The sequence below is a fragment of the Bombina bombina genome, chromosome 7 (assembly GCF_027579735.1).
Source record: "Bombina bombina isolate aBomBom1 chromosome 7, aBomBom1.pri, whole genome shotgun sequence".
NCBI lineage: Eukaryota > Metazoa > Chordata > Amphibia > Anura > Bombinatoridae > Bombina > Bombina bombina.
Window position 1 is genome coordinate 495,901,764 of NC_069505.1, and position 27,788 is coordinate 495,929,551.

General features: G+C 38.8%; 1 protein-coding gene across 1 annotated transcript; it reads right to left on the reverse strand.

Annotated features, from left to right (window-relative positions):
• Positions 1–656: 656 nt before the first annotated feature.
• On the reverse strand, positions 657–27,091 carry LOC128666846 (cytochrome P450 2C20). Its single transcript, XM_053721648.1, has 9 exons — positions 26,862–27,091; positions 10,133–10,295; positions 9,626–9,775; positions 8,924–9,084; positions 8,603–8,779; positions 6,498–6,639; positions 4,878–5,065; positions 1,885–2,026; positions 657–1,070 (listed from the first exon to the last, which is right to left on the reverse strand). Exons 1-9 carry the CDS (start codon positions 27,039–27,041, stop codon positions 886–888), a joined length of 1,488 nt encoding a protein of 495 aa, XP_053577623.1. The 5' UTR covers positions 27,042–27,091; the 3' UTR covers positions 657–885.
• Positions 27,092–27,788: the final 697 nt, after the last annotated feature.

Sequence of the window (27,788 nt, forward strand, 5' to 3'; positions counted from 1 at the left end):
TTTAATATAGGTGGCGGCGGTGTAAGGGGGTCAGATTAGGGGGTAGTACATATAATGTAGGTGGCGGCGGTGTAGGGGGATTATATTAGGGGGTAATATAGTTAAAATAGGTGGTGGCGGTGTAGGGGGATCATATTAGGGGGTAATATAGTTAATGTAGCTGGCGGCAGGGTAGGGGGCTCACATTAGGGGGTAATATAGTTAATGTAGCTGGCGGCAGGGTCCGGGAGCGGCGGTTTAGGGGTTAATATATTTATTGTTAGGAGTGCGAGGGGGGATTGCGGATAGAGGGGTATACGTGTCCGGCTATGTTTGGGAGGCGTGTTAGACAGTTACGGGAGATTTTATAATTTAGTCCGTTTTTTTATGCGGCGGCAGTTTCTAAAGTGCCGTAAGTCACTGGCGACTCCAGAAATTTGTACTTACGCAGATTTCTGGACATCGCTATTTTGTCAGACTTACGGCACTTTAGCATCTGACGGCGCCGTATAAGAGATAGCTCGAGTTGCGAGCTGAAACTACGGACGGCGCAGGTTTCCACGCTTGCGCTGAAACCTGCGCCGTATATCGGATCGCGCCCCTAGTGTGTGTTTAAATGGATCATTATATATTTTCAATTTTAGATCAACAACATTTTTCACAATTTTTCAGTTTATTTCTCCACATCATTATAATAGTCCTCTAGGTTTAAAAGTTATTACGGTAAAAAAACATAACTTCTTTGTGACAAAAAGACCCCAAAAAACTGTAGGTTATTTCTGTAAAATCTTCAAAGCTGTATCTTTTAATCTGTAGTGAATATCTTTAATATCTACATAATTTAAGAGTTTGCAAATATGTCTTCATTAGCATCTCTATCAGGATGTGTTGAGGTTATCTAAAGCCTTATATGCGAGGAATGGCATACATCTTGTAGATTCGAGGTCTTAATCCATTACTGTTAGGCTCTGGAGTGATCTCAATGTCTTTCCTATCTATGGTGGGCTTCAAGATGAACGCTTGAAGTACAGTGGTGAGGAACAGAAAGAGTTCCATTCGTGCCAAGCCCTCTCCAGCACAAATTCGTTTCCCTGTGGTAAGAGAATAGAAGAAAACAATGATATCAGTGTTTACTACCATGCACATTATGATCATACATAGTAAATGTAGTTGAAATTATTAGACATATGAATTCAGCATTTTTTTTAATAAACAAATTCTGAATATGGCCGCCGGCAGCGACATTCAGTTCTTTTTAGAGATGTATTTATTAATTAAATATTGTGGATTTGCACAGACCTTTGTGTGTTGCACTATTATACGTATTAGAGATGTGCATTTGTTTAATCATAAATGCAAATTCGTAACGAAAATTAGATATTATGTTTGAATGAACGCACCAACGAAATTCCTCAGTGTTCATTTTTTTCTCTTTAAATTACTTTTAAGGGGTTGATTTTTACCTTTAGTGTGCTGGAGAGCTGCGCTGACCTGATTGTCTTCTTCACAGAGCCTCGACCACGTTAACAGGAGGCTTGGCACATTGGCTTCTCAGGAGAAGGTTTTTTAGTGCAGGCCCTGGGAGCCGGTCGCTCTAAGCCTCCTATTAGTGCTGTAAGGGTTCTGTAAATTAGAGGAGCAGGTTAGCGCACTCTCTAACGCGCTCTCTAGCGCGCAAAAGGTAAGTATAAAGCTACAGGTAAACTTTTTCACCTGTAGCTTTCAAACATTTACGTTCATTTAACGAAAACTAATGCAAATGTTTAAGGAATATTCAAATATACGAAAAATGCAGCCAACGAATATTCGGGAAAATGAAAATTAGGACAAACCAAATTTTTGTGACTGCACATCTCTAATACGTATAAATCCGGCACATTTGGCATACTTTAGCTACATTGTTACCTGTTGAAAATGGCATAAAAGCATCATTTTTCTTAAAAGAACCATTCTCGTCAAGAAAATGTCCTGGATCAAATTGATAAGGGTTTTTGAAGTATTTAGGATCCTTGAGGACAGATGTCAGCACTGCAAACACCAGAGTACCCTGAAATAATAATAATATGAATGACTGAGACACATTCTACTGGAAGTAATTACATGTATGGATAGTTAAAGGGGCAGTGTACTGTATTTTTTTCCCTTCGTGCAGGCCGCTCAGCATTATGTGGTAGGCACACACGGCTATTGGCTAAGAGCTGGAAACATCACCTCTTTGAAAAAAATAAGCAGTGTCGCGGGCTGCCAGAGCCGCTAGCTTAACAGTGAAGCCGTGGCGAAATAAAGGCACGTTTTCATCCTTTTTTTTAAAAAAAAAACTAATGAATGAAGGTGGCTTTTATTTTATTGATGGTAAATCCTAGCATTTTTTTAATGCTAGGATATACCTTCACTTTAAATGTGTTTCCAATGATCCGTTAACTACTCAAGTGGATTTAATGGTTTACAGACGGGTCCTTTACCTTAATTTTGTTATTTGAAATAGCTGATTTTGCATGATGAATCCCCATGTATACTCAGAATTTCAACACTTAAAGGGGCAGTAAATACCTTGTAATTACAATACATTTCTGTTGTGTTGCTAAAGAATAACATCTCAGCCAAGTCTTAAAGGAATAGTCTTGTCAAAATTAAACTTTCATGATTCAGATAGAGCAGGTAAACAACTTTATAATTTATGCCTATTATCATTTTCTTCTTTCTCTTGGTATCTTTATTTGAAAAAGCAAGAATGTAAGCATTGGAGCTGGACGATTTTTGGTTTAGCACCTAGGTAGCACTTTCTGATTGGTGTCTAAATGTAGCTACCAATCAGCAAGCACTACCCAGGTGCTGAACCAATAATGGGCCGTCTCCTAAGCTTACATTCAAATAAAGGTACCAAGAGAACAAAGACAAATTGATAATAGGACGGAGTAAATTAGATAATTGCTTAAAATTGCATGCTCTATCTGAATCATGAAAGTTTAATTTTGACTAGACTGTCCCTTTAATGTTTAAAAACAAATTAGCACCCTTTTTTCTGCAATTATTTTCAATACCCAAACTCCGCTCACCATTTGCCTAATTTGAAGGAGCCAATCTGTGCTTTACTTAGCAGGGTACATTTAGACTTTTGAATATTAGAAATTGCAAAATTTTTAGAGCTAAATTACATGAAAAGGGTACAAAATAAATAATGGAAATATATTGCAATGTAGTTTGATTATGCATAACTAAACATTTTAAATAAACATCTCAAGGTCCCTTTTAATTAATGGTTAAAGAAAAGCTATGTGAACAAGAAGGTTTCTAGATTAATCACTCTTTAAGTGGGTGGTTGGAGAGAGAGGTACTAAAATGTTAATTTTCCATTGTTCTCTCTAAGGGGCCAATTCTAAAAAGCTCTCTGGGCTCGTGAGATTCTATAAGAACACTAGCTAGTCCTTCTATTTCCCTGGTGGAATTATTAAAATCCACTTTTTACCCTGTTAACAGAGTGTCTCGCCAAGGGGAAGCAGATGCAGACATTACAAAAGTGCACAACCAAAATTGTAATTTACAAATCTTACAAAAGAAATGATTAAACCATTAACACAAAATTTGTATTTTTAAGGTGCATCAAAAATAGTAACAAAATTGTTCACCAAAAATTGATCAAAAACGGAAAATTACACAGGAATAAATCGTATGCACCGCGTAAATCGTTATTTAAGTACACTGGATGTGCAAAAAACACATAGAAATTCATACTTATAAGTACAAAATCCAAAGCGTAATTGTTGTTTTTTTGTAAAATGGGCTGGGCATGGGCGTTTCGTGGGCGTGTATGAAATTTTCTCTCAAGTCCCAACGTAATTCTGTAAACATTTTTCCCTACAGATCTCAGTGTTTTCTTGTGACTTAAAAGGTGGCGAGTTTTTATCAAAATACTTTTAAAAAAAAAAGGAATTACTCTGAAAGGGAAACCTATGCATACGAAAATAACAGCAAATTTAAAGGGACAGTCTACACCAGAATATTAACTGCTTTAAAATATAGATAATTCCTTTATTACCCATTCCCTAGTTTTGCATAACCATCACTGTTATATTAATATACTTTTTACCTCTGTGATTATCTTGTATCTAAACCTTTGCAAACTGCCCCTTATTTCAGTTCTTTTGAAAGACTTGCATTTTAGCCAATCAGTGCAGACTCCTAGGAACTCCACGTGCGTGAGCACAATGTTATCTATATGAAACACATGAACTAACACCCTCTAGTGGTGAAAAACTGTCAAAATCCCCTGAGATAGGAAACGGCCTTCAAGGGCTTAGAAATTAGCATATGAACCTCCTAGATTTAGCTTTCAACTAAGAATACCAAGAGAACAAAGCAAAATTGGTGATAGAAGTACATTTAAAATGACATGCCCTATCTGAATCATGGAAGTTTGTTTTTGACAAGATTGTTCCTTTAAGGTACAGTGCACTGAAAACAGCATAATTGTATGTGTATTAGGCGTAATATTAAAGTTTAAGCATATACCCAGGTCTCCCTCTATACTTTGTCCTCTATTGCAAAGCACCTTTTTTTTATAGAATTCCATGAGGGCTGTCCCTGCGAGTATCAGCGTCGAAAACCACTTCTAGCAAATTTGATAGAATCAGCCCCTAAGTATTGACATTGCTGTGTATGTTGCGATAAGGAGGAGTTAGTGTAGTTAATATAGTGATAAGCTAATGGAGTCTATTATTTCAATTAACAGAAACATCTATTTCATGTAGAAAAATAAATGTAAAGGACAAATTTCCCTTACACATTAAAAGGAAAACAATTTTACAGTACATTGACCCTTTAATCAGTTGATCTATTTTTTAATGACAAACCTGCGCTACTAATATTTTGTCTATTTTGTTTTTATAGAGGTAACTGACCTTGGGAATGTGGTATCCTTTAAATTTCACGTCTTTACTAGTTGCATGAACAAGTCCAGTGGGAACAATATCTGCGAATCTCTGAATCTCGTGAATTACGGCTTCTGTATACGGCATCTTAATCCGATCCTCCACAGACGGACAGCGATCTTGGCCTATAACACAATCTATCTCCTGGTGGATTTTTTCTGAGGACGTCATTAGCAAAAAGACTCGTAAATAAGAGCAAAACTAAACTTAACTTCAACAACCAAATAAACATTAAAGGAACACTAAAGTCAAAATTAAACAACTTTCCATTTAACTTCTATTTGTAATGCTTGTGGGATATTCCACTATCAGACCAAACTTGGCCAGTAGTCATCTTATCCCGGCGTCAAGCTGAATGATAGGGAATATCCCAGAGCAGAGAAAGTTCGTAAAATGAGGTAAGCAGCACTCACACTATGCAGGGTAGACTTTGGCGGCAGCAGGTAGGAATCAGCGGTTAGGCAGTTCAAGGGTAAACCACTTGAGGGACTGGAAACAGACAGGATAGTCTTTGACGGCAACAGGCAGGGAATAAGCGGTTAGGCAGTTCAAGGGTAAACCACTTGAAGGACTGGAAACAGACAGGATAGTCTCTGACGGCAATAAGTAGGGAATCCAGCGGTAAGGCAGTTCAAGGGTAAATCAATAGAATGGTCAGGCAGGCAGAGTTCGGTAACAGAATGGCAATCCAATATTTTTATTTTTTAAGGCAAGCAGAGAAGTCAAAACAGGCAGAGTTCATCAACGGTAAAGCAATCCAGCAATTCAGGGGCTAAGGCAAACAGTGTAGTCAAACAGGCAGAGTTCATCAACAGTTAAGCAATCCAGCAATGCAGAGTTTAAGGCAAGCAGCGTAGTCAAACAGGCAGAGTTCATCAACAGTAAAGCAGTCCAGAAATTCAGGGGTTAAGGCAAGCAGAGTAGTCAAAACAGGCAGAGTTCATCAACAGTAAAGCAGTCCAGCAATTCAGCATACAGATATACAGCACTCAGGAGCACAAGAAGAAACACCTATACTTGGGCACAGGTGAGAGAGACTGAGGCCTTTACATAGGGAAGACAGGGCGGGCGGTGATGATGTCATCACCGTGCTGCAGTTAGACTGCCGTATCCCTAGCAACAGGAGGAGTGCCTGTGTACGTGGCAACAGCCACAGCAGAGCAGAGGAGCATCATGACACTATTATCTTAAGGTACGCAATCTTTTTATATGCACACTTTCTGAGGCACCCGCTCCTACTGAGCATGTGCAAGAATTCACAGAATATATATATATATATATATATATATATATATATACATTTTGTAATTGGATAATGGCCATCACATCATTTGTCCGAAAAATATTCTACTACTCACTTGAAATTCAATCTAAGTGGTTTTGCGTTGTCTTTTTATTATGCTATTCTATATTGTTTAGTAGTCCATTAAGGCCAGGATTTATGATTCTGTATGCGGACAAGATTCTCGTAGGGAGAACCTATCCGTGCAACTTTAATGCCTTAGGAGCAGCATTGGCTGATGGGATTTAACAATGCACCAGCTGAAGAAGATGCTGTTTTGATGATAAGAAGATCCTTTTAGGGGTTACCTTGTATATCTGGGTATTTGAGTAGAACCAAGAAACTATACGTCAGAGTCGTGCTCATTGTCTCCGTCCCAGCCACAAACAGATCGATCACTGTATTGCATAAATTCTTATAGTGAAACTCAGTGTTTGGGTCATCCTTTTCCTATAAAACAAATGGAACATTTAGTTACACTAAAACTGAACCATAAAGTTATCTAGTGTAGGTGCATGAAAATTGAGTTAGATGTTAAAGGGACACGGAACCCAAACTTTTTCTTTCATGATTCAGATAGAGAATGAAATTTTAAGCAACTTTCTAATTTACTCCTATTATCAATTTTTCTTTATTCTCTTGGTATCTTTATATGAAATGCAAGAATGTAAGTATAGATGCCGGCCCATTTTTGGTGAACAACCTGGGTTGTCCTTACTGATTGGTGGATAAATTCATCCACCAATAAAAAGTGCTGTCCAGTGTTCTGAATCAAGAAAAAAGCTTAGATCCCTTCTTTTTCAAATAAAGATAGCAAGAGAACGAATAAAAAATGCTAATAGGAGTAAATTAGAAAGTTGCTTAAAATTGCTTCTCTATCTGAATCACAAAAGAGAACATTTGGGTTCAGTGGCCCTTTAAGGGGAACCCCCTCCCCCAAAGCAAATTTGATAGTGGTTAAAAGTAATTTCAAAAGTTGCTTAAACTACAACCTCTGTTTAAATCAAGAACATTTTATTTTTACTTTAAAAGGATATAAAACACAATTTTATTCTTTCATGATTCAGATACAGCAGGCAATTTTATACAACTTTCCAATTTAGTTCTATTATCATTTTTTTCATTCTCTTTGTATCTTTTGTTGAAAAGCAGGGTTGTAAGCTCAGTAGCCTGCAAATGTCTGGAGCACTATATGACAACAGTTTTGCAAGAATGTTTTTCATTTAAAAGAGCACTAGATGTGAGCACTCAGCACTATTTCCTGTCATGTAGTGCGCCAGATGCCTACCTAGGTATTTCTTCATCACAGAATATCATGGGAACAATGCAAATTTAATAATAGGAGTAAATTGGAAACTTTTTTTCAATAATCTATCTGAATCCCAAAAGAAAATGTATGGGTTTCATATCCATTTAACCGCTTTTTCTTTATAGTTTGAAAAAAATATCTTTTTTTTTTTTAAATATAAAATTTGTATTAATTAACTAATATTCATATGAGTTTCATGAATATATCCATGTTTTACAATAAAAAAAAAGTTTCACATTTTACAAAACTAGTTGTAAAGGCATTTTATCCCTTTATTTATGCCTAGTAATGGAGGTGAAAAAAACAGTTCATTAACAAAAGCATGTGACAGGAAGTTAACAGGTTTAGGCCCCAAGTTATCAAGGTCTGTCGGACCTGATCCGACAGTGCGGATCACGTCCGACAGACCTCGCTGAATACGGCGAGCAATACTCTCGCCGTATTCAGCATTGCACCAGCAGCTCACAAGAGCTGCTGGTGCAACGCCGCCCCCTGCAGACTCGCGGCCAATAGGCCACCAGCAGGGGGGGTGTCAACCTGATCGTACACGATCGGGTTGATTTCCGGCGATGTCTGTCCGCCTGCTCAGAGCAGGCGGACAGGTTATGGAGCAGCGGTCTTTGTGACCGCTGCTTCATAACTCGGAGCTTGATAAATATACCCCTTAGTGTAAATCACTGGTTTTCAAACCTGTCCCCAGGCCTCCCCAACAGGCCAAGTTTTCAGGATTACCTTAGATAAAATCACCATATTTACTAATCAAATGATTATTTCACCTGGGTTCCAGTTCAGATATCCTCAGAATCTGGCTTGTTGTGGAGGCCTGAGGACAGGTTTGAAAACCAGTGGTGTAAATTGAGCAGAAATTATCCTTTTCAGTTCATATTCACTTAAATTGACCTCATTTGGCCTACACAAAACACAAATATGTAACCTACCAAATAGTGTTATCATTTTTGACATCTAATTCAACAGCTACTGGGCAGCGGAAAATGATTAACACCACAAAAGTAAACTCGGCCTAACTTTTCTTTCATCAACCAAAAATGTCAACTAAAATAAAAACACAAATTGCTTTATCTACTATATTTTTTAGGTGCTCACCTCTTCCATTTTTATTAGGAAGCAGTCAATAAGGTCTCGAGGAAGATTCTTATCCAAGCTCTCTTCATGAGATTTCACTATCTCCATTAAACATTGTTTCATGTTGTTAAAATTACTGAATATCTTCTGGTGTGGACCAGGCACAAAGCGGAGCACATTTGGAAACATATTAAAAAGCTGTTCAAAGACATAAAGAAGAATATCAATATATTCAATTATCTCAAGACCGGATGTCCATGTTTATGAATTATTTCCTCAAAACATTAGCTGTTATTTGAGCCACCACATTTAATTTTGTCCCCAAAATCTCATAAAGCTAACCTGTCCACTAGGAGTGCTGAAAAGTCGAAAAAACTCTCTCAGGTAGAAGAGCAGTGTCATAAACTTCTTGTCATCGTAATCAAACCGCTCACCAAAGGCTATGGAACAGATGATGTTAGAGACAGCCAATCCCAACAGATATGTTGGATCCAATGGGGAATCTGTCATTAGAGTAAAAGAATATAGATTTAAAAAGGGAACTGATATATATAGATACCTAGATAGATATGTAGATAGAGTTGCCACAGGAAAAGGGAATAACAACAGGCTTCTTAACATATTTATTATGATAATGAATGAGTTTTAGTTTCTCCATTGCCTAAAAGGGATATGAAACCCAATTTTTTTCTTTCATGATTCAGATAGAGCATGCAATTTTATGCAACTTTCTAATTTACTCCTATTATCAACCAATCAGCAAGCGCTACCCAGGGTGCTGAACCAAAAATGGGCCGGATTTAAAGCTTTTTCAAATAAAGATACCAAGAGAATGAAGACATATTGATAATAAATAAAATAATAGTAAATTAGAAAGTTGATTAAATTTACTGCTCTATCTGAATCATGAGAGAAATAATTTGGGTTTCATATCCCTATAACCAAGAATATGATAGCTAAACATTTTTGTATATTGTATGTGATTTATTTCTTTGTATATCAAGATGTTTTTTTCCATCTAGAACACATTTCCTGTGCACTAACCTTTATGTTTTTTGATCTCATCCACCAGACACACTGCTTCCTCTTGTATTCTCTCCTCAACGCTTCTCTTCCCCATACCAAAATTTCTCAAAGTCATGATAGAAAATCGGCGAATGGTTTTCCATCTCTCTCCATTACTCAAGACGATCCCTAAAAGGGTTAACATTATTATAGCTCATAACTATTAAACAGACATAAACCCAACATTTTTATTTCAATATTCAGGTAGAGAATACAATTTTAAAAAAAAGTTTCCAATTTTTTCTATTATCATATTTGCTTAGTTCTCGTGTTATTCTTTGTTGAAGATACCTAGGTAGGTACCGTGCACATTGCCCGCTTTTCAACAAAGGATAACAAATAAATGAAGAAAATTTGATAGTAGTAGTAAATTGGAAAGTTGTTCATATAATATGCATGCAAAGTCAGTAGAGAAAACAATAAAATATAGCACTCTTCATTTGTGCACAAATGAAATTCAAAGTGTTTAAATACTTTTCTTAATACCATATTGTTTAAAGAGCATCTCAGACACTTCAAGGATCCCTCTGTCACTAAATGAGTCGCTGTTATCTATAAGAGCTTCCTTCACGGTATCATAACCGACCAACATCACAGTACGTTTGTTACCCAAGCTTAAGCAAAAGACGGGTCCATAGGTCTCACTCAGCTGAAAAAGAATATGGATCATTTAAATGTTGTCTAATCCATACACAAGCAACTAGACATTGGTCATTTAAAAATATCAAATGAAATGAATTTATGTCTCAGTTTGGAAAAGCAAACCTGACAATGTCAATGATAAGAATCAGATACCATTTTATTCATGTCACATGGTATTCTATACTATTTCACTATACAATGGAAAGTTGAGTATGCTTTAAAGGGACAGTCTACACCATAGTCATTGTAAAGTCTTACCTTACGTTAAGCTGCAAATAACCTCCTGCACCCTTTCTATATATACAACAGGAATGGTAAAACAGTTATTTTGAAATGAATATTGTTTCTGGCCAGTTTGAAATGGCTGCCAAGCTCCGCCCGCTGATGACTTCACAATCTGGGCTACATCCAGGCACTCTGCTGAACAGCATTGACAGTCTGTTGACTCCAACTAGTGAGTCTTTTGTAACTAGTGAAGCCTCTAATGCAGCCCAGATCGTGATGTCATCAGTGGGTGGAGCCTGGCAGCCATTTCAAACTGGCAAGAAACAATATTCATTTCAAGATAACTGTTTTACCATTCCTGCTGTATATATAGAAAGGGGTGCAGGAGGCTATTTGCAGCTTAATCTAAGGGAAGACTTTAAGATGACTAAGGTGTAAACTGTCCCTTTAAAGGGACATTTAGCACTAAATACTTTTTGTAATGAGGTTATTCTCTGCCTCCCTCTAGTTATAGGTGCTGCCGTGTTGACATTTAGCTTTCACTGTATTCCAGTGCCGATGTGTTTGCACATGGTTACTCTCCTTCAGATACAGTACCTACATGCTAACCTAGGTTTCAAGATGTCAGCATCAAAAATTAGAGTGAGGTGCATTAAATGCATCTAATGTTTAATATCCCTTTAAAGACATTTGAGAGGCTTTTTAGTGAAGACTCTAATTTGTTTCTTGGAAGTTATTCTAGGCCTTGTAATTTGCATGATTCAAAAGGTAAAAGAAAGTCAAATATTGAAGATGGTGGTTGATGCCAGTTCTTAAAGGGACAGTCTACACCAGAATTTGTATTGTTTAAAAAGATAGATAATCCCTTTATTACCCATTCCCCAGTTTACATTACCAACACAGTTATATTAATATACTTTTTACCTCTGTGATTACCCTGTATCTAAGCTTATGCAGACTGCCCCCTATATTTTAGTTCTTTTGACAGACTTGCATTTTAGCCAATCAGTGCTGACTCCTAGGTAACTCCACGGGCGTGAGCACAATGTTATCTATATGGCACACATGAACTAATGCCCTCTAGTTGTGAAAAACTGTCAAATGCATTCAGATAAGAGGCGGCCTTCAAGGGCTTAGAAATAGCATTTGAGCCTACCTAGGTTTAGCTTTCAACTAAGAATACCAAGAGAACAAAGCAAAATTTATGATAAAAGCAAATTGGAAAGTTGTTTAAAATTGCATGTCCTATCTGAATCATGAAAGTTTATTTTTTACTACACTGTTCCTTTAATTACTGTTCTCCATAACGGGCTATATATTTCTTTCTCCCATCTTCACTTTTATATTTAAACTCCTAGTTCATATTTGATTATTATTCCATTTATTCTTCTGAGATTCTGCTTTTTTATATTAAACATGCATAAAATAAATATATATAAAAAAATAATAATGGATGGATGGAGAAATGGATGGATGTTTGGATGAATTTGATTATATAATTATTATGGTTAATTATACAATTAATCACCTTTTCTAGTAAACACCTAAGAAACAAATCTTAAAGTTTGTTTAAAACAAATATAACAGAAAAATATAAATAAAAATTATATAATACACACATATAAACACATATATACTGTACTAATCTATATATGTATATACAAATATATAGCCATACACATTTTTAGACACAGATATACTATACATATATAAATGCAATATGATGCAATATACGTAAGACTCCTGGCATTTTCACCACCCTCTATTGACCTGTATCTTATATGCTTATACCGGTCTTACTTATATTGCAACATATTGCATTTTTTTTTACATTACATTTTATTGTATTTTACCACACTTTACTGCATTTTATTTCTCAGTAAACAAAGAACATGCTGTTTTACTTTGGATCTGCTTACCCATATATCATACTTTGGTGCAGTAAACATAAGTTTAGTTGCCCTAATTAACACTGTTTACAGACAATTGGATTTTTTATACCATACCTTTCTGATACCTCATATCCGATTGAGGTTCTTAAATGTGAGTTTGATACTTAGGATTTTTAGATGGTGTCTCCTTTACAATAAACTGTATTACGCTATATTATGTGTTTGGTCTATTTTCCATATGAGACACTGAGGATGCATTAACCAGTGACGTCACAACATCACGTGGACCAATCACAGTAACATTCCAGACGTGCAAGAGCCCAACACGATCGTACCGAATCAGCTCATCCATACTCTATACGGACTCGGTAGAAGGAACCAGTCGTTCCTCCCCTGCTCCAGAAGACGTGAATACCGCACTCTTTTAACGCTTATATTTACCTCATTAGATTGAGGGCACGTCTAGTAAGTAGACGGAATTTACCTGTGACGGATAATAACACCATCTGTTTCTTGTACCAGTTTCATAACATAGACTTTTTGAAATTTATCAGCAATTACGTTGCTTTCAATTGTGAACATATTCACTTGAATAGAAATATCGGACATTCGCTCCTATAAATACCTTTATATACATATTGAAATATTATATGTTTTAACCTGATTGTTTACACGTTTTTGAGTGCTGTGTAAAAACCCACTTTGTTTACTAATTTTACCCAAAGACATTAGATGGGTCTATGAGGGATCTCATCTTATGTTTTATCACACTGTTTTAGCTGCTTAACCCTTTGAGTGCTAAGCACTTTCCCACCTGGGTGCTAAGCACATTAGAGAGTTTTTTAATTTTACATTTTGTAAAATATTTTTTTTTTTACTTTTTTTTCTTTTCTTTTCAGATCCCCAAGACTTACTTATACCGTTGGAAAGGTTAGGTGATTACCTTTCCAACGGTGGGTCTTGGGGGTCTGTAGCTGCTTAGATGCCTCAGATACAGGCTTCTAAGCAGCATGCCCCCTTTCCCTATATTGTTCACTGTCTCTTTTAAATAAAGTTGCGCGGTGACATCATTACGCGTGATGTCACCACGCAAAACGGAAAACCCCAGCAATGCCTGTCACTCTACAGGCACGATTGCCGGGGTAGGAGAGGGTGGGAGCCCCCAGATCTCCCTCAAGGTGGAAGAGTGCTAGCGACGGCTCAGAGCCGCCGTTAGCACTCAAGGGGTTAAATCGTGTTATACATTCAGTTTGTCAAGGAAAACCATTTTGCACCACCCAGGACCTGTCTGAAGTGTACTATTTAGTAGTCTACTTTATAGAGGTACCCTTTTCTCCTTTTTATTCTATATATATATATATATATATATATATATATATATATATATATATATATCCTATATTATAAAAGGCCAGGTATGCTTATCCGATGCAGTCATGTGCAGTAAAGACTGCAGCACGAGGCAAACATACCTGGCCGTAAGGAAGGATCAGTCAAGGCCGTGGGGATCAGACAGCAGAGAGGGTGGACGGCAGTGGGCGTGGTGAGCGTTGCTAGGGTGTGACGGGAACGGTCGTGGCGGGGCGTGGTTGGATGGAAGCATGCGGGGTGGAACCGCTGCACTGCAGAAAATGGCCCATGTACACTGGCTTAAAGGGACATTATACACTCAGTTTTTCTTTGGATAAATGTTTTGTAGATGATCTATTTATATAACCCATAAAGTTGTTTTTTTTTAAAAAATGTATAGTTTTGTTTATTTTTAAATAACATTGCTCTGATTTTCAGACTCCTAACCAAGCCCCAAAGTTTTATGAGAATACCGTCAGCTACCTTCTCCAGCTTGCTCCTGTTTGTGTAAAGGGCCTTTTCATATGCAAAAGAAGGGGGAGGGGGGAGTGTCTTATTTGTCACTTGCAGTGGGCTTTCCAGCTACCTTTTCAACTGAGCTAAACTGAGAGCTTCTAAGTAAGTTTTTAAACATTTTTATACTGGATTTTTATATCAGTATCTGTGCATCTTATTCTTTATAGTAGTGTCTGTTACATGCAGTTATATGAAAATGAGTGTGTACTGTCCCTTTAAGTACTAGTATATGTCTAATATATTTTATAGCCCTTTGCAGTCAAATACCTTTAAACATGAAAAGTCATTTTTATTCAATATTAATATTTATAATGTGTTTTACTGTAAATATATAACTCTGTGAAAAGCATTACTGGGCTAAAAAGAAGCTGCACCCAGGTGGTAAATCACCATAGAACAAGCTAACAAGTTAATGAGCTGGTTGTTCGTTCCTGAGAGTGTGCTTCTCTCTGTGTGTATTATATCTCCCTAAGGGAAAAAGGGGCAACCAGATGTGTACTCCTTGCTCAGTGTACCTAGAGGAATATGGCTGCACCTTACTGACTGTTTTATATATATATATACTGTATGTTTAACTATTCCTTCAGAATCTACTATCTTTAGGACCATGATGCCTTCCCTCATCAGTTACCTTTAAAACACCTGTTTACCAAAAACCCAGTGCTTGGTTAATTTACAAGCTATAGTGAGCTGTTCTTTGGCAAAATACTAGAGAAAGCTTCTATTCATTCTTGGGATTTTCTCTCTATTTCATACTCTATTTCTAGCCTGCAATTTGGGGAAGTTAAAGGGACACTGAACCGAAATTTTTTCTTACGTGATTCTGATAGAGCATGAAATTTTAAGCAACTTTCTAATTTACTCCTATTATCAAATTTTCTTCATTCTTTTGGTATCTTTATTTGAAATGCAAGATTGTAAGTTTAGATGCCGGCCCATTTTTGGTGAACAACCTGGGTTGTTCTTGCTTATTGGTGGATAAATTCATCCACCAATAAAAAAGTACTGTCCAGAGTACTGAACCAATTAAAAAGCTTAGATGCCTTCTTTTTCAAATAAAGATAGTAAGAGAATGAAGAAAATGTGATAATAGGAGTAAATTAGAAAGTTGCTTAAAATTGCATGCTCTATCTGAATCACAAAAGAAAAAATTTGGGTTCAGTGTCCCTTTAAGGTGTTAACTTTATCCCGTTTTTGCTGCTTTTGGGATAACTGCTAAGAAGGCTACAGACTGTTACTCTGAGGATTTAAAGGGATATTCCAGCCAAAATTGGAAACTACATGGGTGTATTTTGGTATTGAACAGAATTAATTTTGTAATATACATGCATTAGCAAAAATGCTTTAAATAAAAGCTATAGCTGTTTTAAAAGTATATTTAAGTATGCACCGTGCATCAGCATTTTAAACACAGGACTTGCTCAGAGAGCCTAAGGTGCTTGTACCATCTGTTAATGACTCAATTTTTTAATTGCTCACATGATACAAGCCCCACTGATGATCTGAGCAGCTGCATTGTTTAAAATGTGGGTGCAGTGACAATATCTAGCTATGCATCACATGCACATGCAGAGACAAATGTTAACACTAAAACAGTGATAAGTTTTACTAGAAGCATTTTTGCCAGTACATGTATTTTGCAAATATGTTACTATTCAAAGATTAAATAAATCTACGTACATTTACATTTTGACTGGAATGTCCCTTTAATAACAAGTCAGCAGACAACCAGCATGAGCAACAGAAGCGGAGTAAGTACACAATCTAAAATCTGTAATACTTACACAGTTATTCTGCATAATTGTTTACCTGTCACGTAAAGTAAGGGCAGTATCTGATTGTTGTGTTCATATACTCATATACTGGGACTCTGTCTACATAAATACTTAAAGGGACATTATACACTCATTTTTTCTTTGCATAAATGTTTTGAAGATGATCTATTTATATAGCCCATAAAGTTTTTTTAAAAAATAAATGTATACTTTTGCTTATTTTTAAATAACATTGCTCTGATTTTCAGACTCCTAACCAAGCCCCAAAGTTTTATGTGATCATTATTATCTCCAGGAATGTGGGACAGCCATAGGGGCCAAGTTTGTCCCCTCCTATGCAAACCTGTTTTGGGGTTGGTGGGAGGCGTCCTACTTTTTGGCGATAATAATCCCTTTCATTATTATTTAGTATTCTACAGGTGCTATATTGACAATTACATTTTTATCTGGAAGGGGGATTCCTCACAAATAGATTTATTTGTTAATTATATCAATCAGAATGAAATGGGTATCTCGTTTACTATGGAACATCAATTAATTATTTAGATACTCTCATAGCACCAGAACAAGAAGGTAGAATTTTAACTACTCTGTACAGAAAACCCATCACTGGCAATACTATCTTGCATGGAAAGAGTTGTCATCCCCGTCATGTCCCATGTGCTATTGCAAAGGGACAATTGATCTGGTTTAGGCAGAACTGTACAGATGAGTTGGAATATGAAAGACAAAGTCAATCTCTGATTGAGAGACTTAAAATGAGAGGTTACTCTGATCGCGATATTACTAAGGCAAAAAAAGAAGTAGATACTTTTGTAACGGAATATTCAACAGAGTATGACCAAATCTGCTAAATTGTTATACATTTTGCTATATTATCAGCTGACGATCAATTAAAACATGTACTGTAGTACCCTTGCAGTGTCCGCCACAACCTTAGTATATATTTTCTTTCTGATTAAATAATAGGAAAGGGAGAATATGTAGCGTGAATAAAGTTAGTGGCTTGTCAAGAGACTGCTAGCGATATTGGGTGATAAGTTATGGAATAAATAAAGCCTGAGTGAAATACTGGATGTGTATCTGCATCTGTATAATAACACCCAGCTCTATACAAAGACACAGTAGTGACACTGGCACATGCGTATAGCCAATCAAGGCCTGGTTATAGGGTCAGTGGTATCTGCATCTGTATAATAACACCCAGCGCTATATAATGACACAGTAATGACACTGGCACATGGGTATAGCCAGACAAGGGCTGGTTATAGGATCAGTGGTATCTGCATCTGTATAATAACACCCAGCACTATACAAAGACACAGTACTGACACTGGCTCATGGGTATAGCCAGACAAGGCTGGTTATAGGGTCAGTGGTATCAGCATCAGTATAATAACACCCAGCGCTATATAATGACACAGTAGTGGCACTGGCACATGGGTATAGCCAGAGGAGGGCTGGTTATAGGATCAGTGGTATCTGCATCAGTATAATAACACCCAGCACTATATAATGACACTGGCACATGGGTATAGCCAGACAAGGGCTGGTTATAGGGTCAATGGTATCTGCATCAGTATAATAACACCCAGCTCTATACAAAGACACAGTAGTGACACTGGCACATGCGTATAGCCAGAGGAGGGCTGGTTATAGGGTAAGTGGTATCTGCATCAGTATAATAACACCCAGCGCTATATAATGACACAGTAGTGACACTGGCACATGGGTATAGCCAGACAAGGGCTGGTTATAGGGTCAGTGATATCTGCATCAGTATAATAACACCCAGCACTATATAATGACACAGAAGTGACACTGGCACATGGGTATAGCCAGATAAGGGCTGGTTATAGGGTCAGTGGTATCTGCATCAGTATAACACCCAGCACTATATAATGACACAGTAGTGACACTGGCACATGCGTATAGCCAGAGGAGGGCTGGTTATAGGGTCAGTGGTATCTGCATCAGTATAATAACACCCAGCACTATATAATGACACAGTAGTGACAGTGGCACATGCATATAGCCAGAGGAGGGCTGGTTATAGAATCAGTGGTATCTGCATCAGTATAACACCCAGCACTATATAATGACACAGTAGTGACACTGGCACATGCGTATAGCCAGAGGAGGGCTGGTTATAGGGTCAGTGGTATCTGCATCAGTATAATAACACCCAGCGCTATATAATGACACAGTAGTGACACTGGCTCATGGGTATAGCCAGAGGAGGGCTGGTTATAGGATCAGTGGTATCTGCATCAGTATAATAACACCCAGCACTATATAATGACACAGTAGTGACACTGGCACATGGGTATAGCCAGAGGAGGGCTGGTTATAGGATTGGTGGTATCTGCATCAGTATAATAACACCAAGCACTATATAATGACACAGTAATGACACTGGCACATGGGTATAGTCAGAGGAGGGCTGGTTATAGGATCAGTGGTATCTGCATCAGTATAATAACACCCAGCGCTATATAATGACACAGGCACATGGGTATAGCCAGAGGAGGGCTGGTTATAGGATCAGTGGTATCTGCATCAGTATAATAACACCAAGCACTATATAATGACACAGTAATGACACTGGCACATGGGTATAGTCAGAGGAGGGCTGGTAATAGGATCATTGGTATCTGCATCAGTATAACACCCAGCACTATAAAATAATGTTTTTAATTTCAAATGTACCTTGGTGTCCTTCACTAAGGTCTGTACTTTGTAAAATGTCCACCAGAGCCTTTGTCTGTGCCTATCCCTGGTACAGAATGGTTGTAAATTTACTTATAAGAGGGGTGCAACACTTGGTATTATTTTATCTCCAAATAGGTTGAGAGATCCTAAAAAAGATCATAGTTCATGGCTTACATGTAAGGAAATGTACAAGTATCATCACACCACTTGTATTTCGTGTTTGCATGTTGAGCAGGGGGATCAGGTAGAATCTTTTACCTATGGCAGGAGTTTTTCCATAACATCATGTGTAAATTGCCGTTCCAGCTTTGTGATATATGTGATATTGTTTTCACATTGTAAGTTACAGTATGTAGGGTATACTTCTCATTAACTAATAGATAGGATCAAAGAGCACTTGCTAAAAAATCAGGAATAAGGAGCGAGTATCACTTTTGGCTATACATTTCATAGATGGTCATTGGGGAGAGAATACTTTTTTAAGATGGAAAATAATTGAGAAAGTTATCCAACCAACATGAGGGGGTGACCGTACCAGATTTATTGCGTAAACATGAGACTTTTTGGATTTTACCTTGGGAACTAGAACTCCAAGGGGCTTCCATTCAGAGTATGACATGATTAATTATTGGGAATAATATATGCAATTCTTTAATTTCAGATTCTACTGTAATAGGATATAATTTTCCTAGGGCATGGAGGAAAGTACTGCTGCCATACAATGATAGTGGTTTCCTCCATGCTCTTTTTTACACTTAATGGCTGAAGAATGCCGCTAACACTGCTCTTACCAGCAGCCTTGATTGCAGCTCCATCGATTGGACACTCACAGTGGCACCTCACCATACCTCCCTACCCTACACACAGCGAATACAGCGTGGCCTCACACACCCACAGCCAGACTTGGAGCCAAACCTGGGCACTCTTGGAGGACACTGTCTGCACGGCGGATGGTACAGAGGACGGTGGGCTTCATACCTGACAACTACTGGGCTTGATTCACTTTTGCTGGAGAAGGCTGTGAGTAGTCACACATAACTGCGAGAGACGTGACCGGGAAGGTGAGTGAGGTGCACGCACAGACAACAATGCTGTCCTGGGAACAGGGCTGTCTTTAATATCGACTGGACCCTGGGCAAAAATTTTCTTGGCCCCCACCCCATGCAATTTTGCTCTCCACCCCAACATCCCAAAAAACAACAAAATTTTTTATTTTGTAATTATTAGCCCAGCGGTGGATCGACCACTGCTGGGCTAATCATTTAAAAAAAATGAAATAAATTGCAATATGTGAAACTGGAACTAAGCAGTACTAATAAGTAAAGGTAAAGACTGAGGAGGAAGCATGGAGGTGCAGACAAATATAAGTTTACTGACTAGAACAGCAGAACTACTATGGGAAGCTGTAAAATCTGAGACAGAGAGAAAATAAAGACTATAAAAATAAACCTTACATTAATGTGTGAGGTATCAGCATGACACTATACATCAGCCACAACAGCACATGTCACTTCTTTGTTAGGAACAAGTTCCCTCTCACCCTGCACTAGACAATGCTGCATGGGGAGGGGCATGTGTGCACTCACTTATTCTTCCCACTGACACCTTTCTACAAAGCACTGTTCCCCTAACAAATTTCAGTTAGTTGATCTTAGGGCCACAGCAGAAAGAGTAGGGCTAAGGGGACCAGCAGACTGGATGCTGTCTGTCCAAGGCTGCATGGATACAGTGTGAGATGAGTCACACAGCCTCAAGACTGAAGAGAGCAGTGTATACAGCTGCATAGATGCTCAAATCTTCATGTGCCTGCTGCTCCAGCTTTCTGCTGCATGTGCCTACAGTCAGCCCTACCCAGAAACAATCCCCACAACCAGAGCAGTTACCTGGTAACAGTGGTAACCCCAGCAGGACCTTTTCTGATCCAGTGGGAATGGCTGGATGCCGAGTTAGGGCTTAGCATTCAGTGCTGCACAGTGCACATCTAAAACAGCACATGGCACTAGCTTGGCATGTCACATGACACCGGCACAGTCTGGCACAGTTTTTTTTTTTTAAATATAAGCAGAGTACTTTTGACTGTGACAGTATTAGGACTGAATGTGTGTGTTCCCCATGTCACATCAGCAGTCGGGTATGAACCATAAAAAAAAAAAAAAATTTTTTTTTTAGGACTCTTGGGCCCCTCAACAGAGACTGGGCCCTGCGCAGCTGCCCCTTTTGCCCTGTGTTAAAGACGGCCCTGCCTGGGAGACAGATTGCCAGTTTACGATATTGACTGTTTCTAGTCTGCTGCTACTATATTCACGGACATTTTAAAACTTAAAGTGAGCAACTGCAATCCAGGAGAAACCTTTAACTCATATACTGGACTGCAATCAATACGTTGGCAATAACTGAGTGAAGTGTTCTGCCCCCCTGCTTTTCTTACTTATATATTTATTATTTTCCTAGTTGGGTGTAACATATGATAGGTTGCATAATAAAGGTACTAATTTATGACAAATAGTAATATACTTGTAAATTAGTAGTTGGTTTAAGCCTTATAGATTTAATTTGTGAACAATTAACTAAAGGAAGTGTAATACATATGATACAAATAGTCATATTTATATTGCTCTTGTTTATCAAACTATAATACTGTTGCTAATTAGTAATTATCTTATGATGACTGGTAATATTGAGCGTGAATGAATCTTATGTAAATACCACCTTTATTACCTATTATATGCTTATCAAGTCATGTGATTAATTCAACCAATAACTTGCAGGTTTGTAGTTGTAGTTATGAGCATCTATGACTAAGGCTGTGGTACCAAAACGCGTAAGCTGCGTGTTTTATCCTGCAATTTTGTTAATGGATTAATTATTATCTTTTCTACTTTTCATACCAAGTGTGACCACAATTTCTTTCTTTTTGTGTTTACTGTTCTACGCTCAGGTAGATGTTCTTTTCCATCAATTGGGGGATGTTACATTCCACAGGAAGTTAGTACCTGTCACTTACCTGGGAGTTGGTTATGGGAAACACTTGTTTTGTGAAAATAAAATAATATGATGAGATGATGTTAAACTCGCCTCCTAAACAGAAGGTTTAATTGTCAGAATCGATAAAAGGGCAACATCTTGAAGGAGTCTCATATACAGCATCTGTGGAATTGACTGTCTATTCCTACATAATATTTAATGATTCTGCAATGTGCTGTTATTGTTACCTGTCTGCCAGTGCACGCTATTAAAGGGACAGTATACTGTAAAACTTTTTTTCCTTTAATGTTTTTCCAATAACTTGTTTTACCAGTTGCAGAGTATAAAATGTATGAGAAATTGCATTAGCTGTTTTTGTGCTTTGAAACCACAGCCTATTGAAATGGGTGGAGCTTGCAGGTAAAATCACATCTCATTATGTTATCACATTGTCTACACACACGTTTCCTTATCTTATATTTGTCTGTAAATCAAAGCTCAATACTTAGAGAGAACAATTGAAAATTATCATTTTATTAGTTATCGTTTCTACACCCCATTGGGAGTGTAAATTTCTTCTGTTGGCTGCGTCAACAGCCTGGACGTAGGTCCAGAAACTTTCAGTATAGGTGGGGATACCACAGGCAAAATCAGCTATTTCAAATACCAATACTAAGGGTAAGTGAGCTACTAATAATTTAATACACTCCAGCAGGAAAAATAGATAATTGAGAACAAATTAAAGGGGAGAAAAAGTTTGGGTAAACTGTTCCTTTAATGCCTTATCCAAAACCCAAAGATAAGTAATGCATTTATAGATTAATCACTGCCTTGTGTTACTGCACTCTAATACTGCTTAGTGTAACTATTCTATTGTTATACGTTTATAAACTGGTTACTGTTTTGTGTGATTGTAGTAAGTTCATAATAATAGTTATTATTATTTCCCTATACTTCGTGTTGGCTTACCTTTTCCATTGCTACAGTAAGAATTAATTTGTGCCTCCCCAACACCAGCGTACAACAACCTATTAATATGAAACATATATCTAAAATGTTTATCTTTTAAAAGAAAGAAAAATCAGGTCTGTCTATCTGTTTAATATATTTGCACTTTGTCAAATTAAACAAAAACAGGAGTTGTCTATCTATTGTCTATCTATCTATTATCTATCTATATGTCTATCTATCGTCTATAAGTCTGCCTGAATGTCTGTCTATTTATAATCTATTAATCTATCTATCTATCTATCTATCTATCTATCTATCTATCTATCTATCTATTGTCTATATCTCTGTATGACTATCTATCTATCTATCTATCTATCTATCTATCTATCTATCTATCTATTTTTTAATTGTTTCAGTAAATAAAAATGCTGTCCGAGGGGGGGGGGCGGAGCTGGCCGCAGCTAAGATGGCTGGCTTAGTCCAGAGCTCCTATAGTGGGTTCCTCTGAAAGTGGAAAGAAGACCGATAAAATCAGGCATCCAGAACCCTAAACAGCCGGATCATATGCAGGTTTAAATAGCGGTTCCAGAGATGCCACTCTAACCGAGATCGCACACCTACAACTCCCTCTATTTGACCCGCAAGCCACAGTTACACCGGTGGCCATTATATAAGGCCGTGAACAAACGGAGCTCCACCAACACCAATTGGGTAGGAACCCATGGAGACACAGCACCAATGCCATTTGCAAGCGTGTGACACGCTGACTGAGTAAGTCCTATATATTTTTCTCACACCGGGCAGGCAGCACCGCAACATGGATATGCAGTGTGAAGATACTGCCAACTCACACAGACCACGTGGCTACTTTAGGCTGCATTACCACTTAACTCCTGCTATCAAATTTTAAAACACAAGCCACGGACACTGGGCAGATGGAAGGGGAGTGTGGAGACAGCGGAAGAGGTATGCACACACTCGGCATCAAGGTATTGTGCCAACAGATGTATTGGCAGTGGAGAAGGAGTCATGACTGTTTTACATACAGGATATGTGCTTTTTCACCACATTGCTATCTCCTAGACTTTTTGGGACTTCACGGCCATTATAAATGCTGGAAATGCCCAGTGTTTGTTCTTGGGGGCGTGGAAAATGTGAGGAGAGTGCTACTGTGGGCAATGTTGTCCAGCTGGGGACCAGGGTACACAGTGCCGACATGAATATTGTTGCCACCATATTTGGAAAGGAAGCTAGAGAACCACCAGGCCCTTGCAGGCACAGCTCTCCTTCCCTTACTCGGCTTGATGTTTTTGGGTGTACATCACTGCACAGTCATGTCGCAACTGGACATATGTGGGAACCTCTGCCCTCTGCTCTAAACTGACGTGGGGTAATTATAGTGCTCCCTTCAGGGTACTGCTACACCCCTAATACTTTATTAGCGTTTACTCTTTCCTTCATAGAATCTCTGAATGTCTATCTAGCTGCTGGTTGATATTTAGGAATGTCCTATTACCCTATGCCTGCATACCTATTCTAATTTTTTTTCTGTACTGTAGGTTCTTGATTGCATTATTGTACTTTGTTATACTTATAAGGTTATTGGGCCACAAGGAGAATGATAGTTCCCCATACATGAACAAGCCTGCTTTAGTAGCAGACAGTATACCCTTTTAATATTGTTAGGTATTTCAATCTGTGTGCATGCTTAAATTCTCTTTCCTACCTGGAATACAAGCCCTCATCCCTACTGACAGAGCACAGTGTAAATGTAAGATATCTCAAGATTGGACATATCAGCTACCAACTCCCAGTACCATAGCAGCCAAAGGGTACAAGTTTTCATACTCCACGATGAACTCTGCTGATTTTATTCCTGATATTTCGCTGGGGGAAAAGTTTTAATACCCACACCATTGAATTGCTAGGTGCTGTATGGGCTGTATGTGTTAGGTACTGTATGTGTTAGATGCTGTGTGTGCTAGGTACTGTGTGTGCTAGGTGCTGTATGCGCTAGGTGCTGTCTGTGCTAGGTGCTGTATGGGCTGTATGTGTTAGGTACTGTATGTGTTAGATGCTGTGTGTGGTAGGTACTGTGTGTGCTAGGTGCTGTATGCGCTAGGTGCTGTCTGTGCTAGGTGCTGTGTGTGCGAGGTGCTGTGTGTGCTAGGTGCTGTGTGTGCTAGGTGCCATATGCGCTAGGTGCCGTGTGGGCTAGGTACCATGTGGGCTAGGTACCGTGTGGGCTAGGTACCGTGTGTGCTAGGTACCGTGTGTGCTAGGTACCGTATGTGCTAGGTACTGTATGTGCTAGGTACTGTAAGTGCTAGGTACTGTAAGCGCTAGGTGCTGTGTGTGCCAGGTGCTGTAGCATGCATATAGCAACCTTTGATACCATGTTTAGGGACATCCTTCCATTCAGTTTACTGCTATACTCTAGTTAAGGTCTAGTTATGCTAGTTATCTATGAACATTTATGTTTACTATATTACCGTAGATTATGGTACTACCCTCCTTAACATTCATGTAACCTCCATAGTAAGTTTGCTCCCAGTATGTCACTGTACATAGCTTTAAGGCATCCATCTTCCAAAGGGTTAAAGTGTAGCACAATTATATTTTGTTATTTGTATACTCTGTGTGTGATAGTTACTGTTTGAGCTGGGGACTGTGTCTGTTTGGTACTGCGCATGCTGGGCATTGTTTGTGCTGCGTACTGTGTGTGCTGGGTGCTGTGTGTGCTGGGTGCTGTGTGTGCTGGGCGCTTTGTGTGCTGTACAATGTGTGCTAGGTACTGAGTGTGCTCGGCAAGGTGGGTGCTGGGTACGGTGTGTGCTAGGTACAGTGGGTGTTAAGTACAGCGTGTGCTAGATACAATGAGTGCTAGGTTCAGTGTGTGCTGGGTGTAGTGTGCGCTGGGTACAGCGTATGCTGGGTACAGTGTGTGCTGGGTACAGTGTGTGATGGGCATAATGTGTGATGGGCATAATGTGTGCTGGGTCCAGTGTGTGCTGGGTCCAGTGTGTGCTGGGTCCAGTGTGTGCTGGGTCCCGCGTGTCCACAGTACAGCGTGGGCTAGGTACAGCGAGAGTTAGGTACAGTGTGGGCTATGTACAGTGTGGGCTAGGTACAGTGTGGGCTAGGTACAGTGATAGTTAGGTACAGTGTGGGCTAGGTACAGTGAGAGTTAGGTACAGTGTGGGCTAGGTACAGTGAGAGTTAGGTACAGTGTGGGCTAGGTACAGTGAGAGTTAGGTACAGTGTGGGCTAGGTACAGTGAGAGTTAGGTACAGTTTGGGCTAGGTAGAGTGAGAGTTAGGTACAGTGTGGGCTAGGTACAGTGAGAGTTAGGTACAGTGTGGGCTAGGTACAGTGAGAGTTAGGTACAGTGTGGGCTAGGTACAGTGAGAGTTAGGTACAGTGTGGGCTAGGTACAGTGAGAGTTAGGTACAGTGTGGGCTAGGTACAGTGAGAGTTAAGTACAATGTGTGCTGGGCACAGTGTGTGCTGGGCTCAGTGTGTGCTGGATATTGTGTGTGCTGGGTGCAGTGTGTGCTGGATATAGAGTATGTTGGGTACAATGAGTGTTAGGTACTATGTGTGCTGGGCACGGTGTGTGCTGGGTATGGCGAGTGCTGGGTATAACGTTTGCTGGGTACGGTGTGGGCTGGGTATGGTGTGTGCAAGGTACAATGAGTGCTGAGTGCAATGAGTGCAAGGTTCAGTGTGGGCTAGGCACAATGAGTGCTAGTTACAGTGGGTGCTACGTACAGTGTGTACTGGGTACAATTTGCATCTCACTTGTCTCTAGATGTTGGCAGAACCTGCTCTCAATGTATATGGACATACCCATTACTTCATAGTACTGCAATTTTCTCCGGACTTGCTCTTTGGAACATTAAATTTAATTTATAAGCATCACCTCCCCCCCCCCCCCATTTTCTGAGCCCACACTAGGGTTCAATCTTGGTGAATTATTTTCACCACAAATCCCTGCAATTTACTTATGATGTATCAATGTTTTGACAGCTATAGCAACCGGACCTGCGTGTCCGTTCCTTTTTGTCTGTTTATGTTTGAACAGGGGTCCTGCGTGTCCCCAAGTGTTACCTTACATTCTAAAACTGAATAAAAATTCATTTAAAAATAAAAATACCATAAAAAAAAAAATGCTGTCCCTCTACTTACCTTCAGCACAGACTTGGGAAATTCCCCAGTACTGACATGCAGGAGGTTCCCCAGCAGGGGCAATGGGGTAGGTCCCGGAGGCAAATTATCTCCTTTTATTTTGCGCCACCATGAGAGCAGATATAGCAGGAAGGTAACGCACGTAACAAGGAGAAGTGTCCCAGCAACTGTAAGGCCCATTATGAGAGTGACGGTTGTGAAATAAATCTATTTTTCTTTTTTATATTTCACTTTCCAACTGGACTATGGTACTATGCTTTATCTTAATGCTTTTTTAACTGCAAGCTCACAGTCAAACAGAGGATCTAAGTTGAATTAAGGTTGCATAACAATTCTTTCTGCCAATATAAACAACATCACAGAAATGCGTATTGAATCACACAGTGACTAGGGCTGAGAGGGATAAATATGTTTATATTTGAAATGTTTTAAATGTCTGTTTTTCCATGGAAACCCTTGTACAGATATCTTGGGATATTTTTAATGCCAAAATAAATAGTTATATTACCAAACATTGAAGAAAAAAGTATGTTTATATTAAACTGTATCTTTCATTTTATGAAATCACTCTATCTATCAGCTAGATTACGAGTTGTGCATTATGAGTGAAAAAGCATCGTATGGCTCTTTTTCACTCCCGCTGCTATTGTAGGTATAGCTATACCGCACACTTTTTTGGCCGTAACGCAACGTAACTACCGCACCTTTCAAAAAGTCCTTTTTCAATGGGACTTCCATAGCGCCTGTATTACGAGCTTTGCCTGGGAGGCCAAAAAGTGAGCGGTACAGCCCATACAGTCAAGATTTGTACCGCCATCTAAAGTCAGTAGTTATTAAAAGGGCCTTTTGTAGGGCATTGCCCCAAAGAAATCAGCTCTTTTACCTGTAAAAAAAAAAATACAACCCCACAACAGTAAAACCCACCAC